The sequence below is a fragment of the Sitodiplosis mosellana genome, unplaced genomic scaffold (genome assembly GCF_009176505.1).
Source record: "Sitodiplosis mosellana isolate CC-2019 unplaced genomic scaffold, AAFC_SMos_1.0 Smas_scaffold_1030, whole genome shotgun sequence".
Classification (NCBI taxonomy): Eukaryota; Metazoa; Arthropoda; class Insecta; order Diptera; family Cecidomyiidae; genus Sitodiplosis; species Sitodiplosis mosellana.
In genome coordinates this window covers 1-1,989 of record NW_022596272.1, presented here as the reverse complement: position 1 = coordinate 1,989, position 1,989 = coordinate 1, and the positions used below count along the sequence as shown (strand labels likewise).

The window sequence follows — 1,989 nt, the reverse complement described above, 5'->3', positions numbered from 1 at the left end:
TGATTCCGTTTAATGAGCGCATTTTCGCCAATCAGAGCAAGTGCCAAACTTTGACATTTCGCTGCATTGTTTGTTATTGAAAATTAGATTCACAGTGTTAGAGTCAATTGGCTCTTGGTAAATTTATTTATTTACACACGAAATCTAGGTTATTTATTGATAAATTGTGAAAAATTATTTCATTTTAAATCCTGAAGATGGCTTTTGATAAGCCGAAATATATCGATCAAATGGAATCATAAAAAATTTTTTGCTTTTTCATTCGGAACAAGAAGGAGGCAATACAAAAAGTCACACACTTTGTGTGAATCAAAAAAAATCGTGTTTCACTTTAATTGAAACAAAAATGTACGATACACTTCCAAGTCCATTGGAATGATGACTAATCCAAATGGTGGTTTTGGTTGTGACTTGATTTCGGAGTGAAAATTAAGTGGTAGGGAGCCCGAATTTCAATGTGGCGATAATAGCAACGGTGCACACAAATTACTCTATTAGAATCTGAAAACATTTTTTTAGAACTTTTTTTTCTCGATTTTTGCCTGTATTGCGACCGTTTACATGGCAGGTTTGTATGAAAATCTCTGAGGTCAGAGCGCGGCTGCAATTGCACATTGATTTATACCTTAAAATCTACACATGGCCAAAACTCGCATTTCCGAGCAGAATTCGGCAAAAATAATGTGTCCATCGCCTCCAAAACGCTTTGAATAAAACCGAGCCATCATTTCACCAGTTCCGTAGTGCCTATTCACTGGGATACACAATACTCATGCTATCTCTATCTCGCTCACACTTATGTGCAATTTTTACGTGCATTGTAAGCCGTAATATATATCACAATTACTTTGGATAATCACGTAACTGCGCATGGGCGAATGAAAACTAAAATGCATTTTTCTCAAATTTTCAATTTTATTCGGTTCTTTTGTTGAACACCAAATGACAGGGGCAAAAAAAGAGACGGTATTCAGCTTTTTCAGGCGCCTGAAACCCCTTTTTTCAAGCCTATATTCTTCCTCTTTGATTACGTCTAACCTTTGGCTTCCGGATCCAATCGAGCAACGGTGCAATTGGTTGAAAAACAACTGGCTTACCACGCGAACGAAATATGGTCATGCCCACGAGTTTGTTATTCTTCTTCGAAATCATCGGTCCTCCAAACGTAGAGGGAGTTCCCATACTCTCATCAAAAGTGTAACACATCAAATGATTTGCATCAAATAGAGCGCCATATTTCGATTCGCAAATGGCGCTATTCAAATACTTTGTATCATAACGTCTCGTTCTCTCTGCTCCATCCAATACCATATCACCATAGACAGAGACTATTTCGGACGGGTCATTCAATTTGTAATGTTTGTCCACCAAATCGATGCTGCCAACGTTGTCATTGAACTCCAACGGTTCTTTAAGTGTAATCTTGGCAACGTCAAATGTGAATCCCGACAAGTCGTATTTCTCATGAATTTCTATCTGGTCTTCAGTAACTTTAATTTCTGTCGCATTTCTAGATAGTTTATTTACTATTATAAAGACATATGGGGCGCCGTGCACATTATGTGCACAGGTCAAAATCTCCGTTTCCGACAAAATGATTGCATTAAATTGTATTTGATCATCTTCGTCGGCATTGGCATATGCTTCCTTGGTAGCGGTGAGAAATTCTGTAATAGAAAAATATCTCAGGATGAGTATTGGTTTATGAATCATGAAAAATCACCTCTTTTGCCGTCGATAGAAAAAAAAATATAAGGATTAAAAGTGACGTTAGAAACCAGGTAATAAATTGATTTAATTCAAATTTCGAATGCACACTTACTTCCAGGTACCGCTATATCGGCTATAAATTTAGCTTCGTTAGGTGTAAGCGAAGGTGGAATTGGTTTGACGCTCTAAAATAAAAGCAAAAATACATTTTGTTCGCGTTATTGAAATGCAAATTGAGATTAGATACCTTTGGGTCACGAATAAAATCAAGAAATAGAG

General features: G+C 36.9%; 1 protein-coding gene across 1 annotated transcript; it reads right to left on the bottom strand.

Moving 5' to 3' along the window:
• Window positions 1-1,038: 1,038 nt before the first annotated feature.
• LOC129571013 (serine protease 3-like) lies at window positions 1,039-1,895 on the bottom strand (the record flags this gene model as incomplete). Its single annotated transcript, XM_055450747.1, has 2 exons — window positions 1,039-1,526; window positions 1,823-1,895. Coding segments are annotated over 2 exons (561 nt in total), but the record flags the coding sequence as incomplete, so codon positions are not given.
• Between the last annotated feature and the right edge of the window lie 94 nt (window positions 1,896-1,989).